The sequence below is a fragment of the Ascidiella aspersa genome, chromosome 1 (assembly GCF_963924565.1).
Source record: "Ascidiella aspersa chromosome 1, kaAscAspe10.2, whole genome shotgun sequence".
Taxonomy (NCBI): Eukaryota; Metazoa; Chordata; class Ascidiacea; order Phlebobranchia; family Ascidiidae; genus Ascidiella; species Ascidiella aspersa.
The window spans coordinates 18,976,709-19,002,215 of record NC_139447.1 but is presented as its reverse complement, the minus strand read 5'-3'; the positions used below and the strand labels follow the sequence as shown (position 1 = coordinate 19,002,215).

The 25,507-nt window shown below is 33.0% G+C and overlaps 1 protein-coding gene across 1 annotated transcript in view; it reads right to left on the bottom strand.

Moving 5' to 3' along the window:
* Positions 1 to 1,689: 1,689 nt before the first annotated feature.
* The window catches only part of LOC146168160 (polycystin-1-like), a 129,215-nt gene continuing 105,397 nt past the window's right edge, over positions 1,690 to 25,507 (bottom strand). The window contains exons 69-91 of the mRNA XM_083389118.1: positions 25,303 to 25,441; positions 25,050 to 25,220; positions 24,906 to 24,974; positions 24,733 to 24,845; positions 22,466 to 22,549; positions 22,286 to 22,398; positions 21,360 to 21,577; positions 18,324 to 18,434; positions 18,004 to 18,266; positions 16,752 to 16,888; positions 13,928 to 14,087; positions 12,881 to 13,051; positions 12,531 to 12,654; positions 9,874 to 10,034; positions 9,670 to 9,805; positions 8,363 to 8,497; positions 7,750 to 7,931; positions 7,544 to 7,685; positions 6,803 to 6,926; positions 5,603 to 5,838; positions 5,440 to 5,543; positions 5,098 to 5,205; positions 1,690 to 1,877 (exon numbers count right to left, since the gene is read on the bottom strand). Of these exons, the coding sequence (XP_083245244.1) occupies positions 1,742 to 1,877; positions 5,098 to 5,205; positions 5,440 to 5,543; positions 5,603 to 5,838; positions 6,803 to 6,926; positions 7,544 to 7,685; positions 7,750 to 7,931; positions 8,363 to 8,497; positions 9,670 to 9,805; positions 9,874 to 10,034; positions 12,531 to 12,654; positions 12,881 to 13,051; positions 13,928 to 14,087; positions 16,752 to 16,888; positions 18,004 to 18,266; positions 18,324 to 18,434; positions 21,360 to 21,577; positions 22,286 to 22,398; positions 22,466 to 22,549; positions 24,733 to 24,845; positions 24,906 to 24,974; positions 25,050 to 25,220; positions 25,303 to 25,441 (3,337 nt within the window). The 3' untranslated portion in view covers positions 1,690 to 1,741. The remainder of the gene's footprint in view (positions 1,878 to 5,097; positions 5,206 to 5,439; positions 5,544 to 5,602; positions 5,839 to 6,802; positions 6,927 to 7,543; positions 7,686 to 7,749; positions 7,932 to 8,362; positions 8,498 to 9,669; positions 9,806 to 9,873; positions 10,035 to 12,530; positions 12,655 to 12,880; positions 13,052 to 13,927; positions 14,088 to 16,751; positions 16,889 to 18,003; positions 18,267 to 18,323; positions 18,435 to 21,359; positions 21,578 to 22,285; positions 22,399 to 22,465; positions 22,550 to 24,732; positions 24,846 to 24,905; positions 24,975 to 25,049; positions 25,221 to 25,302; positions 25,442 to 25,507) is intronic.

Genomic DNA, 25,507 nt, shown 5'->3' with positions numbered 1-25,507 from the left:
CAAGTAAGCTAAAGAACAGGTTATTGCGTTGGGAGTTGTGCGCAAATGTACAACTGCAAACGATTTAAAGTCGCCAAGACATCGCGCGAACCGCAAAAAATCGCGGTTCAAAATGCTTTAATTCAGATTTAGCGCCAACACTTCACTGCCTACTTTAATATAATATTAAACACGTTTGAAATGCAAAAAAAAGATATCCGAGGCCCGCCTGATCACAGTTCAGGCCCTAATTGACCAAAGGGTCGGCAACCTTTTTCTAGTCGGGGGCCAAAACCAAACTCAGAAAGGTGTCTGCGGGCCGCACAAAATGTTAAATTAGAATTGTGTTATTAAAATGTTTGAACTGTGATCAGGCGGGCATGCTAACCGGTTCGCTGATATCATACAATTTCGTGAGACGGTTCTATAGAACCGGTGCGAACCGGCTGAATCCCACCACTGAATAGGACCTAAAAAGCAACAATATGTAAATCAGAATCAACTATAATATTAGGACTGTCAGTGACATAAAGTAATAATCTAGACTCTAGACTCAGACAGAATAATTTCTTAAAGTGTTTGAATAGGAAATAAACCTGTTGAAAGAAGTCCGAAATTTCTCGAAGGCCTAAATCGTTTCAGAGGTTGTAAAACGGCCGTTCTAGTTTTCGTTTATATATATTTTAAAACGGAATACATATTAGGCTAAGTTTGACAATTTCGTTTGAAAGAGCCATAGTACAGAGGGCGACTTTTGTTTAAAAAACGCATGGAACTTGAAGAAAAACAAAAAAGAATCGCGCGAAACGCGAAAACAATTTCCTTTTTAGTCTTTAAAACAGGCTAAAAATGGAGTTTGAGGATTTTGATCTTACTGTACTGTATATTACTGCGTATTTGGCAGTATTATGTCGTTGATCTTAATACTGTGGTTTTATAGATATTTCTGCTTTAGGTATTGTGTGTTTTAGGTCTTATTGTGCGTTCCCATGTCAACCGGTTCGCTAATCTCATACAATTTCGTGAGACGGTTCTATAGAACCGGCTGAATCCCACCACTGCCTTGCGGTAATTGTTGCTTCATTTCTCAATTGCGTCTTTTAACAGTGGTCTAGTAGGAGTTTGCTTTTTTTCAGTGTAAATTTTATCAAGACAACCAAGATATAATGTATAGCAATATGCCGAAAAAGAATAAAACTTATAAATAGGCGTCATTGCGCAAATTATTTCACTAAGTTCGTTGTAAGCAAATGAAATTTAGGATTTAGTGCTATTTTTAACTGCATATCTGCACAAGAAGTTGACTGGCAACAACAAAAATTGCATGTTGGGTGACGCCACGCTATGAAGTATTTTGTGTATCATATTTATATGACCTCAAAAATGCTTGATCAGCTGACTATTTTGAAGCATCCAGAAGCCCAAAACATGGTAATAACTACTGATGTGCTATACGTTTCGCTTCTAACGTCCTAAAGCAGATCTAGGAGTCGCAAAAGTCGCTTTCTGACAAATACGTTGGGGCTATTTGCTGGCATTGTTTGCTAAGAGCGGCACCTATTTATTTTCGCTGCATATAACCGAGTTCTGGAAATGTAACGCCAGCGGTTCCCAAACTTTTATGCATGGCGTACCCCAGTATGGGAGAATGCTTGCAACTTTGAAGAATCATGTTCCAAAACTCAGTACAATAAATCACATCTTGCAATATTTTATTATTGGACCGATTTTAGTCCTACGTCACAAACGTTACACACATAGTCTACCAAGCACTCCTTTTGCTAAACATAGGTTTTTTTGGTTTGTGTTTGTCGTGTTGAACCCTCAGGCCTTCGTCGCTATGTGGTCGATTGTGTAGAAGGTTTGAAGATTTTTTCATTCTTTCTTCGCCATGTAACCTAAAAGTTTTTTTCAATGTTATTGCTATAATTATGGGGCAGTGGAACTTGTAGAAGCACAGTCCAAATAATCAGTGAATCCTTAAACTTATCTGAAGTTTAAGTGTATTCATTATAAAAATAAACAATATTTAGATTATTGAGAACACATTGACGATGACTCCTCAGTCCCCATGCTTAGTAGCCTACAGTTCTTCTTTAAATATAAAAATACTTTTAACAAAGTTTCACTTCTTTATTTATTGCAATACAACAAAGGATAAAGTGTGAAAAGTTTAATAAGGTCGTCATTTGATATATTAAAGCGTCTCAGGTAACCAATAAGGCAACTACAGTTAAATTAATCCCGCGAATTGCGAAAAACATTTGCGCCGAACTTTATAGTTGACGGTCACAGCACGCCATTTTTTTTTTCGCTTATGCATTCAGTTATAGTTGATACGTGACCTTGCTCTACTGACAGGTGACCGACCAGCGAGAGTCCACAAGAGCCACGTGTCTTACTTGGTTAAACGCAAAGAGTCACACTTAGAAAAAATAAATAACCACATTTCTTCCTTAGCCTACTTACACACATATCTTTGCTCAGATATTGATTATAGATGTTACACACTAACAATATTGCGTATAGGCTACATTAAAGCAAGTTTTTATTCACACTGTAGGACTTTTCAAATAAATACAACCACGCTGTCTAAGTTTATAAATTTTATTGGCGTCACACTACAAAACTGAATAGGATTTGAGCATGGCCGGATTATACATGTTCGGTAAATAGTGATTTATCATAATAATAGAGCAAGTGTGCTAAAGATGCGTGTTATGAAGTCCAAGTATGCTGCATTTAAGCGTTACAAAATGTTTAATTGTCAAGAAAAATCACAATTTTTTTGATTTTTTAATGAACTCTATGACTTTAACTTGATTTCCACGGTTACGAGAAACGTATGTAAAAAAACTCGTAACCTGCTTAAAATGTGAAGTTACTCACTGGTAAAACCGCTGCAACAAACGCGATATTTTGCGAACTTCGCCTAAATTTTACGTTGTTTAACACAGTGCTTCCCATCCTTTTTAACTTCGAGACCCACTTTTAATGCAAGTTCTATTGTGCGGCCCACAATGAGATATGGCCAATCAAATAAAGTTACATAAAACCTGCATCTTTACTACTGGCGTACGTACTGAAATAGGTAATGCGACACGAAACATCTAATTGTTACGTATTTGTGATATTGGTACATAAATGTGACGCAAAGGTAATGCAATAGTTTCCCGATCTAATAGAAAAGTGTAACATTTACAAATGCTTCGCGACCTACTGGTTGGGAAGCACTGGTTTAACATACTGCAACGGGCAACAAGTCATTAAGCAGAAAAGTTTTAACTGCGCCACATTAAATTTTGTTTTTATTAAGGCGATGAACCCAATTTAATTTTACAATCAGAAAGGTAATTGCGCTAGCTATGTTTAAAAAAGCTTGTGCGGTTATGTAAATAGGTTTCGCATTTATTAAGAGGCACCACCTACGAACAGGGAAGTCGCGCGCGCTAGACAAGCGAGCTCACAGTGTGACGATATATAATTGATGATATCATTTACTAAAGATCAAGTTTGTGAAGCGTTTTGTGGTTATGTAACGTCAACCCTAATCTGTTGGCCCTTTAGGGTCTCTTTGCAATATGGCCAAAGTTTCAATATTTTGTGAAAAATCAACCTAAGTAAACCGTTTTAACAACCCGTAAAATATTTGGGTCGCACCTAAAAGTATTTTTGGATCCCTGTTCTACGCAAGGGATGTCTAAACCGCGAGCAGCGGGCTATCATTGCGTTCTAGCTTTAGTAGTTATTTTTTAAAAAATGTTATAATATCATAAAAAAACGTTTTTTCAATTCATGTGATGAGTCTGAGATTTCAATTGCATATTCAGCTCACTCCAGAAGAGCGGGTATTTTTAAACTAGTTGTTTGATGATGTCAAGATATGGCATAACTTAAGACGTCATACAAAGAATACCTAAACTCAAATCCAACATCCCTGGTAGCCATTTTTCATAAAATTAAACTTATAAGTCTGTGGCCAATGGGAATATTTAGAGTGGCAATACAGAAACGGTTTGCTATCCCTGTTTTAGGCAATACAAAGCCTCAAACCGGTTGTGGCATTAGTATGATATTAAAAACATTAGTATGATATTAAAAACTTTAAGCGTATAATGCTTTGCAAAAAACAAGCCTATAGAGCAGCGGTTCTTAACCGGGGGGGGGGCGCGAGCTCTAAGTCAATATTTAATTTTTTTGCAATGATTCTAATGGTTTCGTTAGGGTTGTACACCACTCCTACAGCGCTGTACAAGCTCTGTTTTGCCAACTTTACGATTGAAACTGCAAAAAGTTTTCGCGCTCCGCGCGAAGCCTCTGTTATTCTTTTATTTCCTACGTTCTATCCCAACGTGCCATTGCATGTTTACATATCATCGAAGGTATAACGGCCACATATTTAATAACAATTTTGTTAACTTATTGATAAACGTTAGAAGTCATCCCCTATTCGAAATATATTTTATCAACATTTTATATAGGTAAGAGGCTAGCAACAGGGGGACTTGAACTTTTTTGCGCAAAACTATTACGTTTTTGCAATATTGCCGTTGTATTGTGTGCCGTCACATCTATTGAAACACGATAACTTAATGTTTAATTTTTGCGCTTAACATTTTAATTTGCGCTCGACATCACCACCCTACAACTGTGGTCCAGTAAATACCCTCACAATACGTTTGTCAATATCAGCTCGATAAAAATCAATGTGTCGAGCACGAGCAATTTGTTGTGTGCCCAATGCGAAAAGCCTTCTGAATTTACAGTTTAGCGCCAATTCAACCAATTAAACCTAATTTTTTTCGCGCTTTGCGCGACCGACAGCTAACTTCACTATTTTGCTCAGTGATATTTCATTGAAAATGTCGAACTGTTTTTCGTAGGGGGGGGTGAGACATATGAAAATTACCAAAGGGGGGCGCAGCTCAAAAAAGGTTAAGAACCAATGCTATAGAGAATGCATATACAATTAGACTATTTTTTCACACATCACATAAATTTGGGGCGAAATGACTATTTTTACGCCGTAATTTAAACATCCTTTAATGAATGTATAATGTATATACAGCACTGGAATACAACTAAAAACTGTAGTTCACTTTCTCATGACTGACTTACTGAACATTGTGCAACGAACCATCTGGATAAGACATACTTCTGGCAGACAATGGGTGAACACTGTTGCATGTTAATAATGTAGAGGTTGAATCAAGACTTTTTTTTGCACTGCAATAAGTGTATGAATGCAAAATATTTTTAGGATAAAACTTTAAAAAGTATAATTTAAACCAGCAATGGTGTTTATTCTAATTGGGTTTGTTTGGAAAGTTACATTATATAACTTCCCAGGACAATAACACAAACTATTGGGATTTTAGAAGACTGGCCTCCTACAGAGTAAAGAGAAAATAATTCGCTCTAAATATGAAATATTTCAAAACACATATATTTAAAAGTCACCTGTGCTCTAAAGAATCGCATGTAGAAAGTATGCTGCTCGCAGCAGCAGCGATTTTCTTGGATTGTTTTTGCATTAATTTTCGCTGACCAATTTTTTGGGAAAGCTTAATTGAAAAAATAAATATTTTATATTTTGGTAATCACAAAAAAAAAATAAACGTACTTCTAAGATTTTATTTTCCAGGACCAGAATGTCATCACTGAGTTTGTTCACTCTATCAAATCGGTGCAACATCATATCAACTGAGTATGAAGAAAATCTTTCATATATAAAGTCTAGGTGCAGGCTATCCATTGGTTTTTCCGTTGGAGGGTAGTCAATAGTTAAATAATCAAACAGGGAAATAGAATGGTTGGACGGGGTTCCCAATCCCGAATCTGATGAAGTAGCTGATAAACCTTTTAAAGGAAAAAATGTTATAAAGCAATCTAATACTAAGTGAATTCGTTTGCAGATATATTTAAGGATGACAAAATGTTTTAAATATATTATCTATTTTTATAAAATAATCCTATTTCCTTAAGATTTTCAAACTTGGATAGCCATGTATTAGTGTGAAACTAAAACACAAGGATGTCAAAAATCATTATTTTGTCACTGACAAATAGTTCCTCTTTCTCAACTTGAACTTTTATTACTAAGCACATCAATTAAGGGAATAAGTAGCATTGCATTAATAGTTACATGGTTGTAAATAGGCCGTCACCTTACATTTCTATTATGCTATACCAACAACTATTAAAACAATTATCAATCGACCTTTTTGAAAACAGATTTTGTTAAAATTTCTGATTGTTTGGACATCCTACAAAGCTGACCTAAACATAAAATAATGATATATTAAGAAATTTTTTTACTGTTTCAACAAATGTCTTACTGAAAGGCTAATCAAAAAAGCAACAACTCAAAAGTTAAGTTACAATTGTAATAACGGACTATCTTGTGGGGGTATGTTTTGCCCAAGGCTATGCATCCAACAAAACCCTGATTTCTCTCAAACCTAATCCTAAAAAGTCTATATGTCTCGGATTAATATAAACAGACCCACATGTACAAATCATTCAGCCAAAAAATAGCTTCACATTTACTTGAACTTTAGTAACAGTTAGCAAACACATACTTTTACTGTACTATCCTTATATCAATATCCCCGAAACACTTTTTCTCCCCTGCCTGGTTTGTGCAAAATCAAATCTGCCTAATTTTTCTCCACAAAAGTTTTTTTCGAATTTTCATTAACAAGAAAAGTGAGGGGTCCGTTTTGCCCCACCTTTTCCTATTATTGTTGAAATAAATCCGCTATACATGTCAAGTGTATTTAATTTATGGCCACGACATCCAAATAAAAAAATAAACATTAACCTGAGGCATCTGAACATTGCGATATACGACCAGGAGTAAAACAAGTCCCAAAGGAATCTAATGAGTTCATTGAACCTTTTGAAGAAGGGGTGGACATTCCTTCAAAGTGCACTGTGTGCCGGTACTGCAATCATAATAAGTTTTTTTAAAATTAATTATATGGTCAAAATTTCTTTGTGGGACATATCGTTTTATTTTATCAAAATTACATGGGCCGAAAATCTAAATTAAGTGTGTCGTTATCATACAGCATGCAATCATCGATTTTGTTACATATTTGATATATTTACAAAAAATAAAACAAGCAGTATGTAGATTAATTCAACAACTTAAATGGAAAATACATTATATTTAAAATTGACCTATGTAGATATTAAGCCCATCTGTAATGGCCCTCTGACACCTAATAACCAGCTATACAAAACTATGCCCGGAAAATTTCCCCTCTTCTCAAAACATATAGCAACCATAAACCTTTCCAGGTAAATAGTGTTTTTAAAGACAATTTCAAGTTTAATTAGATCATCAGATAAACAAAACAATATTAGTTGGAAACAGTTATTCTGGTTTACATTTTGTTTAAGATAAACAAAATACTTCTAATTGAAAGATCTGGTGTAAAATAACTGTTTTATCCGAACTGTAATAAACTCAATATTACTTGAGTTTGATATGCATGTAGTAAAAGTTTACTTTAGGTGACATAATATATAAATTTTAAACAAATATTGCTAAATAAACCTGCTTAGGCTTAACAAAACCCAATCTCATTTTCAATCTCAAAAAAATATATTCTATGATTTCATAATCTGGAATTTCCTTTTCTGGTTTCAAAAATGTTGGTGGACTTTTGAAATGGGCAATCAAAATAACAGCAAACAACCTGCAAATTAAAACATTAGAAGAACATGTTTTCAAGAAATTGACCATCTTTAATATAAACCTACCTGTGGAATATCACAATCACCCCAAAGTAATAGGAAAAGAAATAAAACAGTGAGAATATTGGGGAGGATTCAAAGCACAATTTATACATTGATTGGCCATGGGAAATATCCACCAGAGAATATAAACTATGATGAAAATCTTTAAACTCATTTATAACAGTTCCAGAGTTTAAGCCAAATATCTAAAAAGGTACATTAAATAAGGTTAAACAGCTATGTTAATTATCTTGAAGTGATTATGTAGAAACCCCAAATGTATAAAAATTATTTCTATTGTTTGTTCGCTGAGAATACTTAGATTAAAAAAAAATGCTCAAAAGCTACTATCATTATATTTATATCATATTTTTGATTTATCACAAATAAAATTTATCTAGTTGAAAAATCATTTTATTAGCAACTTTTTATATTTAATTAAACTAGCAAAACATGATTTTTGATGCAATGTAGAAGATATTTTTTATCACTGTAAAATGGTCTCAGAAATGAAAAAAGGGGTCACATGGTAAAAACCTTGCCAAGAACAAGTTAAACGACATGAAAAATTTTTTAATCATGCTTACACAATTCTGAGCAGACTTTATATATCTATAAATACACTTTGAAAATTTACCAAATATCCTGCTTGTGCATATGCCAATATAAAAGAAATCATCAATAGCAAGGTGCAAATAATTTCCCTCCATGCTCTGGAAACAGTTTCACCAAATATTGAAAATCGTTTACTAAATCTCATGATACGAACAACCTGAATTAGAAATAAAATACACTGTCATAAAACAATGTCCTATGTAACTATTTTGGCAACTGTTATATTTGTTGCCATAAGGAATTTTTTTGACATTTTTATACCAAATATGATCAACCATTAGTATGGAGCTGGAGCACAAGGTAATTGTGAGATTTTTTTTCTAAATATAAATTACCTTTTTTCCGCATATGTGCAAGTTGAAAACGTATGCAAAACTTTTATAAACTATAACAGAAAACAAAATATCAGTAGTGTACAGGAGCGTATCCAGAATCCAAAAGGGGATGTCATAAATAGGAAAAAAATAATCAGAAACAGCCAGTTAACTTCCAGCGAAAGCAAACCTTGAGACGCAAAGCAAACATGTGCGTCATCAACCAAGACAGTAAAATATGTTTGATTGATTTTGATAGAATCAGTTTTTGACTATGAACAGCGCAGTTACCCAAGTTTCATGAAAGGGACTACGTTAAATTACAAGCACATCTATCGCTACCTTGCAATGCTAAACCAAAATCTTTTTACCGGGTGTTATTATGCAAGGATTAATGCAACATCTGCTCTGAGCTCTGTGCCAAATCGGTTAAAATACAAGCTGTGGTTGAGGGAAAATAATTCTGTCAATTGTACACGTCGTAAATTTCAGTCGCAGTTTTTAACTTTTATTTATGCCGATTTGTGACTTACTTTTTTTTTTTCAATTCGGTATTGTTACACTTTGCGATAAAGTAATTGGTAATTTTTTTTGCTTTATTGAACCTGCTTATCCAGTGTTAGTTTTTCGCGACACAGATGAGATTTTAGCAGCACAGTTTATATCATAATCAAGATGTGTGTAACTGACATCCATCCATTTACTATTGCACATGTGTAGATTTTAAAACCCGGTGATTTATGTTGCAATGTATTTACATACTTTAAATGTGTACTTAATAGGTTAGTAAAATAAGTTTTAGACTATCTGCTTTTAACAGCTCATATAACTGTCTTTTTTAACCAATCACCTTAGGCCATTAAACTTTGCATAAACAAGAGTAATGGTAATATTTGCCCATGTTTTACATATTTGGAACAAAATGAAGATAAATTGTTTATAAAACCATAAAAAATAAATTAAAAAAAAAGTTTTGGGTTTTATGAAGGTAGTTATTTACCACTGTATACGTTACCTCAATTAATAAAATGGTTAGTTGAACAGCAGCACAAGTACTTAAAAGCTTAGAAATAACTGAAATTTCATAAAAGTTCACAAACACACTCTTGTTATTCAGGTAGTTGTTGATGACATATTCCATCATTACAAGTCTTTAAAATAAAACGATATATTAATTGTTGTTGCAATTAAACATTTCAAACAAATTATTTACACATACCTGTAAATATAAATACCAATTATAACAGAAGATAATATAGACAAGAAAATAGTTAGCCAATGTTTGGGTTTGCTAAAGTAAAGGCAGGATTTGTTTCTGGTAATCCAAATCTTATAAATAAACCTTGTCCAAACAAAAATGGTTGCAAGTGTAAACAAACCCTGCAAAGCAATACAACATAGGTATTAGCTGATAAAAGGCGATAAGTCGATATGTATGTGTCTTGGGCATAGTTTGTCCAGTACAAGGGTATATACAATGGGGTAGCTCCAACGACATTAAAATACCAGACTAGCAACCTATAGGCTAGATTAGTGCTTCCCAACAACTGGGTCGCGAAGCTATTTTAGGTGTATCACAAGCATTTCTGAATGTTCCATTTTTCTATTAAATCAGGAAATTCTAGCATTATTATTACAAAACATTTCTGCAACAATGTAACAAATATGTAACAATTAGATGTGCTGTGTCGTATTTAATATTTCAGTATATTTGCATGTGTATAAATTGTTCTTTGTCTCATTAATTTGTTGTTCATTTATTTGGTCATATCTCATTGTGGGTCGCACAATAAAACTTGCTTTTAAAGTGGATCGCGAACTGAACTAGGTTGGGAAGCACTGGGCTAGATCGACTTGAATATGTCATGTTACCTGCTTTAGATACTCTATAGTGTTGCCAAACAAGTGCTTTTTATGTCTAAAAAATTTACTATTTAATTTCTACTGTGGTTTATATAATATGAGGCCCAAAACTACTGAGAGTACAATAACTGGTCGACACCAGCAATCACCAAGCGGCATGTGACCTAGAAACATTGTTGTGGTGTATGTTTTTTTTAGTGACAATTTATTTAAATTATGTCCTTACATATGTCAACTTGAAATGGGAAGTGGGATGAGTCCTAATTAATTTGACATTTTTGTTGGCCTAATGATGAAGTAACCATGATTTGTTTGTAAGATAAATTAAACTTTCTCCAGGACACACAAAAAATATTCTGTTTACAGTAACTAATAGGGATATTTAAAAAAGGGCTGCGGAGTAAGAGTCGGACTCGGGACTTGAGTAAGACCACCCAAAACTACCAGAGTTTGATGTGCGCATGCACAGTACCAACTTTTAAAACTGATATTGCCAACAATTAAATTGTAAAGGCGAAATAGCACATGGTGGATATTTTCCAATGATGTATTGTGGATAGATGAATTATATGACACCCCTATAAGTGGGTTGCTGAATAACCGTAGTTGGTTACGTAAATTGGCAGAATACAGGCTTATATACAGTCAGAGCCGGACTCGGGACTCAACAAAATCACACATTTGGCCAGAGTTTGACTCAGGACTCCGGTATATATTTTTGTCCGGAGTAGGACTCTGTTTATTTTTAACTGACTTGGCACCCTGATTGAATCCAAATTTGATTTAAATACAATTTAGGAGTTTATGTTGGGTAAATCTCTTTATTTTACATATGCAACTGGAAAGTTTGGATGAAGGCATATAGCAGAAAGAGAAGCGTTTTTTTTTTGTCAGCTATTTTTTAGCGACCAATTACTTGTCGAAAACCTTCACCTAATTGTTAAGTGTCAATCAAATGGTGTTGTAAGAGCAGCAAACATGTAATGCCAGCTGCAGAGAAATTTCCTTAAATGTGTTGCAAAAGTTATATTTTTGTCAAGTTTTATGTGTAGTTATGCATCACAAGTTAAACATCTGCTGTTCATGGCAAATTTTGGAATGTCAAATATGTGCAGTTTAAGTTTTCGATTACAATATAGATATGCTAGTTAACAGCTTTGCGATTAGGTGCTGTATGTTATGAATAATCCACCCCCAAAATAAAAGGTAATTAGTTAATAATATATCAGGATTTTATATTCTGAATTCATTATTCCAGATTTGAAACCTATTATTCTAGAATGCCTTGGGATTCTAGTGTAAACATCCCTAGTATCTAACTAGATATAGTGAAATGTTCTATTCACACAAAGTTTCTTCTGCGTATTTACACTTGTTATGTTTTATCAGTTGGCCTGGATGGTCGCTTTTGCAAAAAACATACAGGAGCAGGGAAAAAAAGACTTATCGCAAAACATATGAAGTGACAAAAAAGTCCTAACTTTGTAAACAGGGATTTATCTAATCCAGTTCATACACAACATATAACATCCATTTTTGATAATATATGATTTGTCAACTTTGCATTTGCCATTTTTATGAATAATAGCTACCATTACGTAGATAATTTCAATAATTTTATTCTTAATAGTTTTATGCAGTTACGCTTTTGCAAAACTTGAAAAAAATTATTCTTATAAATTCAGACACAATCAACCGCAATAATTATCCCTGCGTGTTAGCTGTTTTAAGATTGAGATTGTTTTCTGAACACCATGTAATACAAAATAAAACATGGAACAATACAAATAGGGCGTGCAAAAATGTTAGGCAGTTTTAAACGAAATATTTGCATTATTTAGCCCTCAAATGAAGATGTTAAAACACCTGTTAACAAATTTTAATATGTTTAATTGTTCCATATTTTTAATTCATCCTCTATATACAGAGTGGTCCAAAGTTGCCATCTTGGCAGGGCATAAAATTATTTGCACCTTTGTTCTCAATCATACACGGTACATATATGTAACATACCATAAATATCATGTCTGGATAAACTCCCTTGCTGGGCATTACAACCCTGGTATTAAACGTTGAATGTGATGTTCGAATTGCACCACTTGTTTCAAATTCAAACATTAAAACAGAAGCAATGCACCTAAAAAGTTAGGCTAAGTTAATAATAAATAAGTTGCAATGAATTAACAGCTAACACAGTAGTTTATAATTGGTAAACAAAGTTAAATTTCATTTTTTTAAACGCCAAGGATTTGTCTGAAAACAAGGAACATTTAAAAACTTGAAGACAAAGAAAAGTCAAAAGTTACTAGTTTTATTAACTATATTTATAATAAATTTACACCTAAAAGTAAAAACAGGATAACCTTAATGTCACTTGACTTAGATGGGAAAATTCGATAAATAATACACTTGTGTTTCGATCAAGCCAGTGTTGATCTTTCAGCAGATGCATTTCTTCTGTAAAGTTGTGTGAGTGTAAAGTGGCTACATATCCAGAATCATCATATTGATTGACAAACCCATAATAGGTTGCTCTAAAAAAATTGTTCATATGCAAAACAATTAACATTGGAAGAAAATCACAAACATGAATTTTTTTACTAGGTTTTTCACATACTACATTTTTTGTATAGCTGTTTTTTGCCTCACCGCACAAGTAAGATCAAACTTACAACAATAAGCAATAAATCAAAATACACATGGGTACAGGCATTGACTGCCAATTATGGCTCCACAAGATAAGAACACAAGATCACTTAGTTGGCATTAGTATAGGAGTCAGTGAAAAATGTTAACAAAAAAATTTAATTGCAAGCCAAAGAGCATTTGGCTCTAAATATGTAGGGCTGTGGTAAAATTTGAATCACAATTCAAAGGACGTGCCCTACCAAGTTAGGTGCAAAAGCTTAGAAGGTTGCAAATCAATCAAAAACTGTGATCTGGTGCATCCTGATAATACAAATTTAGGTGCAACACAATGTTGTGGGGCAGCCATATATAAATACCAGTTTATATATAAACATAATTTACATGTAGTACCCAATAAATTTACTTTCACGCATTCAAAATAGCAACATGTAAACCTTCCCAAAACAGACTATGATTTTTCCTCAAATAAACCAGAAATAAAATAGTACAACCAGGGCATAAGTATAGCTAATTGAAAGTATGTATGCTAGGTATTCTTAAACTATAAGGGCCCTGAAACTTCATTGAACCACAAAAAAGAATATCAAAATAGAGTTGTACAATGTACATGTCAGGAACTAAATAGGCTTCAGGTGTGTTACTATTAAAATTGATTAATGACATGCTTAATTTTTTAGGCCGTAGGTTTCACCTATGCACATTGAAAAAAACAAGCACAATGAAAAACCCTTGTTTTTGGCTACTTAAAAAAACAAAAACACCTTATGTCACGTGTGGAAAAAAACCATGGTGTGCTGCTAGATTGTGACGTAAAGTTCCACTCAGAACTGTATGATAATGTATCCCAATCTTGTGTTGATATACAAGTTTCATATTCAGAGTTTCCAAAAACACTATGACTTTTATGTACATCACATGGTTCTACAAATAAAAAAGGTTAGATTGTTAATTTAGTGCAAACATGTAAACATGTATATAAATGCATATATACAGTAGAGGTATAAAAAAGAGCAAATAATAAAAAAACATCTTTAAAACAAAATTAATTCAGCAGTGAGATAAAATTGTTTCATTTGGTAGTGAAGACAGGTATTTGGATTAAAAACTGTATATCCCCCAAATATAAAAACATAATTGTGCATTGTGTAAAAACACAGTCTGATTTGGGTGTACAACATAACTTAGTTGGCAGGTTTTTTCAATATACAGAGAATGGCAATTAAGTCATTCATGGTAACACAACTATGTAGGGATGACATAAGGGGATATTACAAAAACCATTGCCGATGGCGTTGCCACGGGAGCCCCCCGGATAAATTTGTAGTAAAGGAAGCCCTAGATAAAACCACCAACAACCAACAGGAAGTTCTATGTAGGCATACTAGTCACTGAGTAGTTGCTAAAGTCTTTTATAAACTTACTCACTGAGACTGTGATACAAGCCAAATTGTCCAATTTTATCCGCTAGAACTATAAACGAAAATTGGCTAATACTCTTTTTGCATACATTATCACCAGCCCATAGTCATGCATGCTAGGTTTACCAAAATTAAAAAAAACACATCTAGTACGGTAGTAGATATAAGTATATAGATTGTGTCACTTCGGTGTTTTAAAAAAAGCCAACATTCAGAAGAACGGGAATACATCTGTCACAGATATGTGCTTCATGTTATAAAACTGCAATTCATTGACCCTGATTCTTGGGGTTTATAAAAAATAATAACACCTAAAGTATCTAGCTTATGTCCAGTTTACTCTGCATTCAGTGCATGACTTTATTACAGAACACCTGAGTTGTTGTCTCGAACATAGTTCTTCGGCAGCGCTCATTCACAAATTCTATTTTCCACTTGAACAGACATTTCATTTAAATGGTTTGTTAACAAATGGGATGTGGATCCATTCCTTGCAAGTTCACAGGTTTTAGGTGTGGAACTAACACTTAAGCATCACTGTTCACATCCTGATACTTCAATTTTAAATGCAGCTACTTTGTTGATCAATTTGAAGATTTATTGCCACTCTTCCAAAGAGGACAAATTGAAATTTATTAGGCAGACTAAGTATGGTACACAGGCACCCAGTTATTTTAGCAGAGCATGGGCTACTATTGACAAATGTTTACAATGACTCTTATGGTCTGAATAACCATCGTTTTCATAATTCTAAATAGTATAGAGAAGGTGACTGCGTTCTGCAATAGGCTTGTGACAAAAATGCTGAAATTGGCGGCATAAAGAAAATTTTCATGTGAGATGACAGAGTGTGCATCTTTAATCTCAGGTACAACCTCTAGCACAGTGGTTCAAAATCTTTTGGTCGCAATGTAAAATTAGCCAAAAAGAAAACCAGGCTGGGAGAAAATATAAGATTAAAGCTAAAAATATACAAGGAGCAAAAGTTACATTTGTGAAAACAATTGTGCCTATGAATTTTGCCACATAAACCAATCTTGTTTATTTTGCACTATTATGAATGTTTATAACAGAAGCTCAAATTACAGTTCTAATTTTTTTTTTTAATAAACCATGGTGAATCATTGATTTAGTTTATTTACCTTTTGACTATTGGATTTTGCAAAAAGAACAAAATTGATTTTTTTATGAAACAAAAAGTCTGTAATAATGCAATGAATGCCCCTATAGTTGCTCCTAATATATATAGTTTATTGGCCAAGAATTGCAGCATTCCAACAATGTATATGATTCTAATTGACTCTTATTTATGTATTATACAACAAAATTGAAATTTGGGGTAATGTAAGGTAATTGGTAGAAGGAAATAACAAAAATATAGTTGAAAACCACTGCTCTAGCAGCTCGTTCTGGGCATTAAAAAAGTTGGTTGGCAAATAATAAATGCTCTTACACATCCTTATGATATCACACATAAACAAGTAGCAGTTTTGTAAATATTTATACATTTGTCAACCGGAAGTAAATACCGAAATGATGCATTAATCATATCTTGGGTAAAGTGAAAGAATATGTTTTTTCCAGTATGGTTAGCCACCAAATATAACACATTTTTAAAGCATTGTATTTTCAATTATTAATTTAGTAACCTGCCCAAATTTCTGCTGCCCTTCTAGTTTTTGAAATACTAGAGGTGATGGTCTTAAAATTCAGGGTAGTTGACAGTCAGGTAGTATAAAAGGAAATGGAAGTAGTAAGCAGGACTTGTTGTCTAGTGTTAAAAGCTTTTTTTATTTATTCAAAGTTAATGGAGTTACTTCAGTTTATCTGTTGGAATATTTTCAATTGAAAAGCAACTTTTCTATTTCAGTTGTTGCTAATATATATGTGTTTTTCTACTTTCATTGTTTTTGGTAATATGTAAGTTAAAATTCAGAAAATTGGATGCACTTTGCCCTTAAAATCTTCTAAATTTAACAAAATGTTAATAAAAACAAAATAAATTTAAAATAATTAAAAGTTACTTGTGTGACTGGTACCAACTAATTGACCAGTTCAGGGTATGGGGTTAGTTAATCACCACCATATACTACAAACATTGAAAATTTATTATCAGGTCTAATAATCTTTTCTAAAGAAAAAACATAATATTTCATAATACATTTACCACGGATGTACCGCTGCTGACGAAGTCTTATTGCTCCTAATAATCCAAAATGAGTACCAATATCATCATGATATTGTGCATTGTTGAATATTTTTGGAATCATGAAACTTATTGTCCAATTCCAAATGTCATCAATCCTAGAAAATATTTAAAATGGTTGCAATTAATTTTACCTATTAGCTTAGTGGTACTAAACCATTGAGCAACTAAAAACAGTCTAGATCAGACCTGGGCAAACTACAGCCTGCCGAGCAATTAATCATGCCGGTTCATTTGAAAAAAATACAAACCAGGACAACTTTCTACATGTTGGGTTGTAACATATATAGACTCTTTCCAGGGATGAATCTATGACCTCGTCAAACTCCATTTTATTTTTTTCCTCTTATAGAAATTGTTTGTTTTGCTCATGCTTTTTGAACGTCTTTACAGACAAAAGACGCCCTCTGCACTATGATACTCTTTCAAACGAAAGTTTGTCAGACTTCCTAATATTTGTAAATGTTTTTTTTTGCGCTGTGATCGAAAAAAAAAAAAAAAAAAAAAAAATAATAATAATTTGGTTAATGCCATGTTTGTGTTTCTTCCGATTTATACCGGCTTTGCAATATGTCCATTGTATCGCCCACTTGATAAATTTCAACATATCAATATATTTTATCTGTACTTTATGCCTCACACCACACTCTAAATTAAAGTTTCTTTTTAAACCTAATAGCAAATAGCAGCGATGCCCTTTTTTTTGCCTTCAAATTTGAGATTCTCTTTTGGGAAATTTGCAAAAAAAACATAAGTTGTCTAATTTTAAATCAATACACACGCCAAAACATTGTAAGGATTGAGTTTCTAATGTACCTAGGTTTTTCAGTGTACTGTAAAACATTTTAGTCAGTTTAGGAATTTGGCGTTAAGATTTCCTAATAAATGAAGTTGATCACTTAAGTAAAATAAAAAAAAATCAGTTATATGATAAATTTGTAGTGCATGTGTAAGGTATTTCCGCTGTTGTGGAGGACAAGAGGAAACTTATAAGAATCATCTCACAACAGGGTTCTTTCATGTGACATATCAAGCAAACATCCCAAAGGAAGATGCTTTATGATTTGACAAATCACTGGTTCAAAAGTTACAGACAGAGGTATAGACCAACAAGAATTTCAAAATACAGATATAATTAAAACATTTTATTTATTAAAAAATTAATAGGCAATACTTTTCTAGTATATTATATTAGTAAAATTTAAAAGAATACCTTTTTATATTACCAAAGTTTATTCCATCAGTGTTTTTGTCATTGTAAGAAGAACCTGGATTAGTATTAAGCATACTTTTCAGAGACCAGGAATCCCAATAAGAATAAGAATCGTGTTCATAATAAACAAAACACGCTAGTGATAATGTAATGACAGCAAATACAGCCAAGGATTGCAAAATACTTTTGGCTTTGCTTGACTTTTTTACTTGTTGTTTGCATTGTTCAAGAGCAAATCCACCAGGAGGGCGTATTTTTGTATTCTACAGATACAATGTGTTAATTTTTCTGCAAAAATAGGATAGGGTAATATTACATGCCTGAATATTTTCATATGTTTCCGTCCAAGAATCACCGTCAATTGATGGATTATCACATTCCGGGACTTTCACATTGGTAAAAAAAGAAATGTACAATGCAAAAAAGAAAACCTGTTGCAAATTGAACTTTTAATTGCAATCAAACTGGCTATGGCATATAAATAAAACTAACGGTGAAAACCATGCATCAAAACAATTTTGCAATGTCAAGAACCAGTAAGTTAAGGCCAAACAAAACAATATTCCCAGGAAATAGGAGTTGGTGAGGGGTTGATGTAAATTAAGGTTTAAGTTTCTGCAAATTACACTTATAATATTAATCAAAACAGCTCCCATTGGTAACTACATTTCTTCTCCAAAGTTTCTAGTGACCTATTTTCACCTTCATCACGACCACTAATAGTACGATGTATGGCAAACTACAAAAAAAAAAATAAAAGAAACGCAACCAGCAACACAATAAAAACACAATTTGTGATAATACATGACTGTTGCCTCTAGTCCTTGAGCAGGTGTCTGTAGAACACAGAGACCTTCCTGTATGTTTGTATGTTCTCCGTCTTACCCTTCTGGTGAACATTCCAAAATATTTCAAAAAGTAATATTTTAATCAGACTCTCATGCTATTTAGCTGCCGCTCCAAAATCAATTTGGTGGCTTTGAGATTTTGTTAAGTTGAAAAAACAGACTTTCTTGAGTGTTGTTGGCAACATCCCTTTGGTGTTCTCTTTGGTGAGTTTTTCCAATGAACTTCCAGTCTTGCCAATATACACCAACTAAATGAGCCGCAGCAAGGTATTCAAATTACCATGGAAATTTAACACGCCATCTGCCTTTTATTCTTAAGATGTCCGAGTCACAAGGACAAATGCTGGTATTTTGTGCTGACAGCTATCTCAATTTATGCTCTTACCAAACGATAGGTGTTGTGCGCTCAATTAACAACCAGGCGCGACACTTATGTTCTAAAAAGGTTGAGCGCAATGTGGTCTAGCTAGGGTAGACAAAACTCAGAAGTTTAATGGTTACCCTACCTGGATGCTCCATGACCATCCAAAACTTTGTTCTAAGAAGGTCAGTTTTATATAAAAAGATGGTTGTGCTATGCTGCCTTATATACCAACACTAACAATGTATTATGGTGTATGTTGGGAGGCTTTGGTATAACGGTTGGTATGTAACCTGCCAACACTCTGCGCAAGCTTCCGAATCAGTCTAAATACCCCAACAGCTCCTTTGATCAACAATGGGTTGTGTATTCAATTCCCTGAGCGGATTATCAGTTGGTCTATATCGGCATGACTGGAAGGTCATTTAAAACTTGCGGAAAAGACAACCAAAGGGATGTTGCCAGCAACGACGCAAGATGTCTGCGCTTTCAAACTACACAATATCCCAATGCCACTTGATTGATTTTGGTGGTGCATCTGTAATAGCATTAGAGTCTGACTACAGAAAAATAATACTATGGGAATCTTGGAATATTCACCAGAAGGGTAACACCATGAACATCAAAACAGACTGGAGGCTCTCAAAATGCTACAGACACCTGCTCCAGGTGACAAGAGATATTTTAAACTCTGTCGGATTCCAATTTTTACTCTATTGGTAGGCTTCTAAATAGCATTTTTTGTGTACGATAAAAGTGCCAGAGTTAATGTGCTGTTTCAATATCGTTTACTGTAACGGTACAGGTAACCACTCAGCAAATATACGTGCAAGGGTGCCTCGAACTATCTATAGTTTCTGTAGGATGCTGCAAGCCAAAAAAGGTTGTGAAACACTGTTTTAAATGTTACTGACATGGTGACGTTGAGGTCTTTCATCACCCTGCATAGTAATTTTTGTATGTTTTAAAACTATTACAAATGGGCAAATAAAATATTTATTTATCTATCTATCTGAATTCAAAATATGTCATTTCAAAGGATATTTTTTGCTATTTTTTTCTCAAATTGTGATGTAAGTTGTTATTCCTTTCATCTAAAAAAGATTTGTCTAAATATCGATAAACCTTTGGTAAATATCGATAAATACACTGTTCCGATTTTACTGATTTAAAGCCCTAGTTTACAAGAACTTCAGTGTAAATAAAATACTGAGGGTGTGGCACATTATTAATTAGAAAAACTTGGCCCATAGCACAATGTATTACTAGGCTAGGAGTAGAACTCTAAAAAAAATATAATTTCACTTGACTTGGGAGTACAACTCAAGAAAGAAATAAACAATAGGAAAAAATTGTGTGTCAAACATCAAACAAAAGACCAAAGTTTATATTGACCTAAAGTAGATGGTCTTGTGGTCCGCATTTGTATGCAGCTTTCTAAAACTGAGGGACCAGACCCTAAAGGGATTATGATTTTTTTAATAGGGGGTTACTGGTAAGCCTGCGAAAATTATACAAAAAATTGAACACATAAAAACAGTTATTTTAACTACTTTTAAAATTATGTTGAAAGGTAATATAAAGTATAATCCCTAACTAAGTTGCATAGCAAGAAATAAAATTCTATTGTGGCATAATAAGGGATGTCACATCATTTTGAAAAGAGGCGATACCACTTGCCTAGTTTAGTATCTGACCCATGTAAGGGTTTGGTATAGTGCTGCAGGAAGAAAATATGAAGCACCAGTCAACCCTAGTCTGAATATTGGATCTGTGTGTGTGAGACCAACTAAAAGAGCCTCAAAAATTTATTATCAAGTTAATGACTATAAACAAGGAAAATAAAATTGCGTATTAAAAGAATAAGCTAAGATCAGTGTAAAACAAAATTTATTCAGTGTAAAACAAAATTTATATTTTTTAACTGACTGTGTACCAGCAATCAACTCTTAGTGAACTGGCAATGGTACTCTGATAATTCTTAAGGTAGCACTGTCTGAGAGACACTGGTGGAAAAGTAGTACAAGACTATTTTAAGTACAAAAATATAGTTTGCGAAATAAAAATGATTATCCCCAAAAAATTTACAGCTATCAGAACAAAAGACATTTAGCAGAACAAAGTATGTAACAAATAGCCGTTTTTACCTTTAGGGGCTCAATAACAAAGAAACTTCCGGCAAGAGATATGATCATGCTTATCAACCATCTTGTAGCCTTTTCTACTCCAAATGTATGACCATAGAGTATAATGAAAAATATTGAAACTGACATTCCAGAAAAACAAAGAAAGTATGCCAAATAAACAAAGTAATGTGGCAGCAAACATGTTTCATCAGATTGATGACTCTTTATTTCTGGACTAGCTATAATGTACAAACAAATAAAAATATATTTCAGCAGTCAAATATTTTTTATTTATTTGTTGTTTGTCTTAACATTATGAAAGCAATTTCAATAGTTTCATGTTCAACTTGGATTTGTTACTAATTTTGCAAGAATATTAAGATTTTCCTAGGCATATCTAAACAATTAATAAGAACACAAGGTTTTGTGTATAACATTGCTTCTACAGGATAAATACTAGGGGATATGAAAACACTTATTTTATTCCCAACATAACACAACTCTTAAAAAATATTTTTGAAATGTTCTATAATTGAGATATTGTGGTTAGAAACCATTATTGTGGTGTTGCTTTAAAGGTCAACTTTTAAAGTAAGTCTTATTTTTATTTTGAAAAGGGGGTATAATTTCACAAAAAGGGACATTAAAGATAATACTTTGTGTCACAAACTTTTATACAGTATTTTATATATTGAATTTAATCATTGAAATAGAAAAGATCTTTTGGGATTCACGAGTTTGCCATATGTAACATGAAGTTTTTTATTATTATTTTGAGTTACTTACTAACATGAAGTCAACATTTATGTCAGTCAGTATTATTCAGGATGTTATTTTTGTTTTCAATTTATTTTTAACGATTTAAATATGTCTGTAAATATTCAGAATACACATCAAAAATATTTAACTACTGAAATAAGGTAATATAAAAAAATATTATTACTTACAAATTATATTCGAATTGATAACATTATTGCCTCCATCATGATCCAGGTAAGAAATATTTTCAGTGCTGCTTTTCCACACTTTGGCCTTTTGAGTTCGTTTGAGATTTGCAGACCTGAACAATTATTATTAATGAACTACCATTTACAACTGCCACTTTAACAAAATTTAATATGAGTTACCTTAAGTGGTTTTCATCAATTTCTCGCCAATTATGGTCATTAAACATAGTATCCCAAAAGTCATCTTCATCACCATCAAAATAGCTACAATACCATAAAAAAACAATTTTTAAAAGAATTTTACTGCCAACCAAATTATATCAATAGAAATTAGTTGATTAGAGCTGTTTATAAAACTTACACTGGATAGTTGTATAAAAAAATTATTTTTGAACTGATGTGAAATTAACTTAGAACCTTGACAGCATGAGAAACAAGGACAGAACTTGCTGAAAAAGTTATTTAACAAATGAACTAAGGATGAAAAATATTTTATTAATAATAATACTATATTTAAATATCATATTTAGAAACTTTATAAAAAAGTAAAAAATTGTTGCAAATCTGAAGCGGGCTTAGTCAGGTTAAATGGATTGTGTAAAGATCACCAGAAATGTAATCCCAATCCCATGACATTGCACTGCTTCCAAACTTATAACTCAAATGCTATTTTATTATGATTATTATTAAATGAGTGTTCCAGTGTGTGGTTATGCTCATTTTGTATAATATTGATGAGTGGGTTAATTGATGTTTGCAGGCAGGTGTGAAATGTGACTAACAACAAGACTTTTTGTTAGTTGTAAAACTTTAGTTAGGTTTGAAGTTTTAAGAGGGTTTCTTTAATAAGTTTCATGTTTTATAAATAATAGAACAGATATATTTTGACTGCAAATTTCCGTCCTAGCGCGGTCATTTCTTGGGTTATGGTTATGTTGTCTTACAGTTACTATACGTAAACATTAGTTTTTATAAAAGTCTTGTCGTTTATTTCCATGCATGAATGACCAAATTATTGACCCATAAAGAAATTTACACTTAAAACAATGTTTTTTAGCTGAAATATTTTTTTACAATCTTTAGTGAAAAAATAACACTGACAATTTAGTAGCCACGGCCTGCCTGTTTTCCTTTTTTCTAAAAAGCCTCGCGCTCTCTTTTTTTCTTTATCTGTTTTTTCTGTGCTTGAAGTACGTTTCACTGCAGGTTTTTTCGCGCCGCAAACAAAACGCCACATTTCACCTAACACTATAGTTACTGGTTGAACAGCAAATAATTTTGTCTTGGTTGACCGCTATGAACTTTAAGAAATCGTAATAACATAATTACGTAGACTAATCAGCTGTAATTGCACATTAGGTCATACTTTAAAACACCGTAGTGTTCAGTGGGCCATTTCGCTCCCTCAAAACATGTCAAAACACAGCTTACAAATATTTTTGTAAGACATTTGTATTCAAACTTATTGTGTCCAAAAACTGCAGCAATTGCCTGTAATTTTCTTATACAACCAATTAAATAAATACAGAAAAGCAAAATTCTTATCGCTGGGTACATCCAAGTCCAATACACTTTTCCAAAGACGTCAACGACTGGGTTAAACATTCAAAAATTAAGAACGTTTAAGTTAAACAATAAATCTCATAACTATTTACCGCTGCAGCAATGACGTCTTTGATTGTTTGCCGGTAAACGATTTTTTAAACGGGACAAAGAGTCTTTATAACGATTATACAACAGGACAAAGAATCTTTATTACGGGCTTTGAACATGACCTCCATTAACCTTTACTAATTGTGCAGTGTTGAATGTATTTGCGCCTTAGCGTTTAAGGAAATAACTGGCGCTAAGTAATATTACGCTTATCAGTGGTGCTTAACACAAGTTGTCCTACACCAACTAATTACATTTCTCGCCGAAGCCACTCGCCAGTCGGGCGAGTGGGTATCAATCAGCAATCGCCCGGAGCGATTTGCACTCGCGTTGGCGAGTGGTCGAGTGCTTAAGCCCAACCCTGTAATGTAATCATTAGGTGTGCCTTTTTGTTCCTTAAAATGAGAGCAAATTGCAAAATTAAAACTTGTAGAACAACCCCTGGGTTGGTGGCGAAATTAAATTACCTCAATATTTGTTAACATTTCAAATATGTTAATGGAGTGGCAAAAAAAAAAAAACGATATAAACATGATATAAACTTTTTTTTACATGACTATGATTTAATCTTCTGTTTTGTTTTATTCTTTCATAGTTTACAAAAAATTGAAATGTTGTTGCACTATACACGAGAAAACCAGGCAATTTATTTTACACTAGTGGATGGCTTGTCAATAGGCTTTCTGTACTTGATATTTTCAATACAGAAATCCCTTATAAATGTTTGGCTTCATTTAGACTGACTGACCTAAAAAAATGTTATACAGCAATTTACATTATTAATACTTGCTTACATTTTGCTGTCTGTTGAATGGAATTCTTCACCACTTGAAATTCCAGTGTCATCAGATGTAAATCTTGATTCGCAATCTTGTTTGTATGAACCTACTTCTTTGTAAGGCAATAACTACAAACAAAGCAAATAATTTATTTTCCCAAAATATTGATTTGTAGAAATATATTATACTTTTTCACTTATATCCAAAGATTTTACTGTGCCAGATGTTTTGTGCAAACCACGCACTTTTTTGTCATCCTGAACAAAATAGAAATATTCATTATTGTTATTATTATTTTGGTATTATACCAAACTCCAGTTAAGTCAGCAAACCTCACAGACAACCTCGTTTTTATCAGTTGTATATTTTTCAGCGTCCGATAATGTCTGTAATCCCATGAGTTCTAAGGAATGGTTTTCAAATTTTTCATCCAAAATTTCATCTAATATCTCCAATGTTTGAGCAGTTTGTGCCCTCTCTGACCATTTGGTTGTTAACTTCATCTTAAGAGAGGACGGTGAGGATTTCATTATTTAAAATAAGAATATAATCACAAAATTATACACTTATTCAGTAAATACACACCTTTGACTTTGAGTTTTTAAAACAAAGGACAATAAAAATATTAACTGGAAACACCATGATTGTAACAATTACACCAACAGCAATATCTTGCCATTTAAAAAAATACAGAGATTCACCATCGCCCTGATACCAAAATGCACTGTGCAAAAAGAAACAATATTACAAAGAGTAAACATTAGGTAAATGGACGTCATGTTATATGTTA